Genomic DNA, 1,880 nt, shown 5'->3' on the forward strand with positions numbered 1-1,880 from the left:
CCCATCTGAAGTCTCTGCATGCCACCACTTTACTGCATTTTTGGCTCTTGTCTTTACTCAGAGTTGTATGAATTCTTAAAACAAGGCAGTATCTTCTACAGGTGCAATTCAATAGGGTGCAATGGAAAAGAGTGAAGAAGCAAAGCTTTCAGCCACATCAGGTGCCACACATGCTCTCATGATTTTAGTATCATAAGGGGAAATTACTTGGTTTGCCTAAATTCCAACATGACAACAGCAATAAAAAAGCCTATTGACAAAGTTCAGTTTCGTTTCCTGGCTGAGGATAAGTTTCAGTTTCTATTCTTCCTTATCTTGGCAGCAGTTTCATTTCTTCACTGTCAGCTGGAAAGTGTATAAAAGGATGGATTGAGCATTCCCTGAGTGCTCCACTGGAATTCTCACCAGCAGACAGCACTATGTCTGACCAGAACGTCCGCAACGCTGGATTCACTCCTTCTGGGATCGCAGCAGGATCCCTTGCTTCATCAATGATGTCCCACGAAGCGAGATCCTCTGGGGGAGGTGTGCCTTCTGGAGGCCCCACTTCTACTCTCCAGGGAATGGGTATGAGCAATTCTGTGTGTGTGTGTGTGTGGTTTTGTGGATAGTGCATAGGATCAGACAACTTATTCTCCTTGAAAATAAAGCTTGCCAAATAATCTCTTCTCTCCTACATACCTGTATTTCACTTAAGAAAAAAGATTCCTCTGTTTAACTGTGTGCTGTGAGTGGGATATTATTGAGGGTGTTTTCTGTGTATGTACAGACTATGCATGAATGAACACATACATACATGGTATTCATGAGATTTTGGACAGTGTTTATTTGAAGTTTGTGCTATCTCTCCATTCTGCCAGGAATCATCAATAATATGAAGAGTCATGGTAGCAACAAGCAATGATGCACTTATACAAGGACGTGATCTGTGTACCTACATTTAATATAAATTACCAGATTTCCTTTGCTCTTTACTCACATTCATCCATACAGGGAGAACTAAAACCTTATGCAAACTCTGTAGAGGACAGAAATTAGTTGCAGTCCAAGAGGCGAATTCATGAAGGGAATGTATACACATCCTTGACAGCCCCTATCTAAGTACTAAAATGAGGCAGAGCTGCCTTTCACATGAGCTAACCCTGCAGATGTTTGCTGTTTTGCTGCTTGCATGGAGCACTCCCTGACCGGATGAATCCCAGCAGCGTGGCACTTGTTTAACCCCAGATCCCGTGGGATCTGTGCACAAGGTATTCTCCCTGCCAGACCTGCCTGTGTGACCTGATTCAGCAGGCATCCTCTGAGCAGGCATGACTGCACAGAACAGAGTGCCCCATGCAATCACACTTCACCCAGCAGCACAGTAATTAGCTCTCTGACCTTGGATAGAGGCTCCAAAACCCTTTCTGGCTTCAGGGTCTTGGACCCGCATGTCCCATGTTTCAAGGGTATGCCAACCAGCAGGCTGATTATAAGCGGGCATCTCTGACATATTGGCCTACCACTGGTCTACTACTTCCATAATCAGCAGGTAGAAATCTGAAGGATGGAGCTGAACATGACTTCTCCAGCCATAAAATGGGTGGTTGACCAGGTGAGTTGGCCAGGGTTCAGATTCAGGGCATCTCTTAATAGCAAAAAATGTGTTAAGCTTGACTGAGAGGAAATAAGTTGGATTTTTTTTTAAGATGTGATTTACATTGCTGCCAATATTATTCATAGAGTGAGACTCTCTAGACAGTGAGGGAATAAGTGACAGAAGGGTCATTCAGAGACATACTGCATGTGACTCCTGTGAGGCATTTTTTAATTTTTACTTTGTATGATTCGATCAGTGAGTTTAGGTTGCTAAATAAAATGTTTATTGAATATTCAGCAGG

At 43.2% G+C, this 1,880-nt stretch overlaps 1 protein-coding gene across 1 annotated transcript in view; it reads left to right on the forward strand.

Annotated features, from left to right (window-relative positions):
* The first annotated feature begins 344 nt into the window (after nucleotides 1-344).
* The window catches only part of LOC103623579 (interferon alpha-inducible protein 6), a 4,179-nt gene continuing 2,643 nt past the window's right edge, over nucleotides 345-1,880 (forward strand). The window contains exon 1 of the mRNA XM_008642690.2: nucleotides 345-567. Within this exon, the coding sequence (XP_008640912.1) occupies nucleotides 420-567 (148 nt within the window). The 5' untranslated portion in view covers nucleotides 345-419. The remainder of the gene's footprint in view (nucleotides 568-1,880) is intronic.

Source organism: Corvus brachyrhynchos, unplaced genomic scaffold, assembly GCF_000691975.1.
Source record: "Corvus brachyrhynchos isolate BGI_N302 unplaced genomic scaffold, ASM69197v1 scaffold409, whole genome shotgun sequence".
Taxonomy (NCBI): Eukaryota; Metazoa; Chordata; class Aves; order Passeriformes; family Corvidae; genus Corvus; species Corvus brachyrhynchos.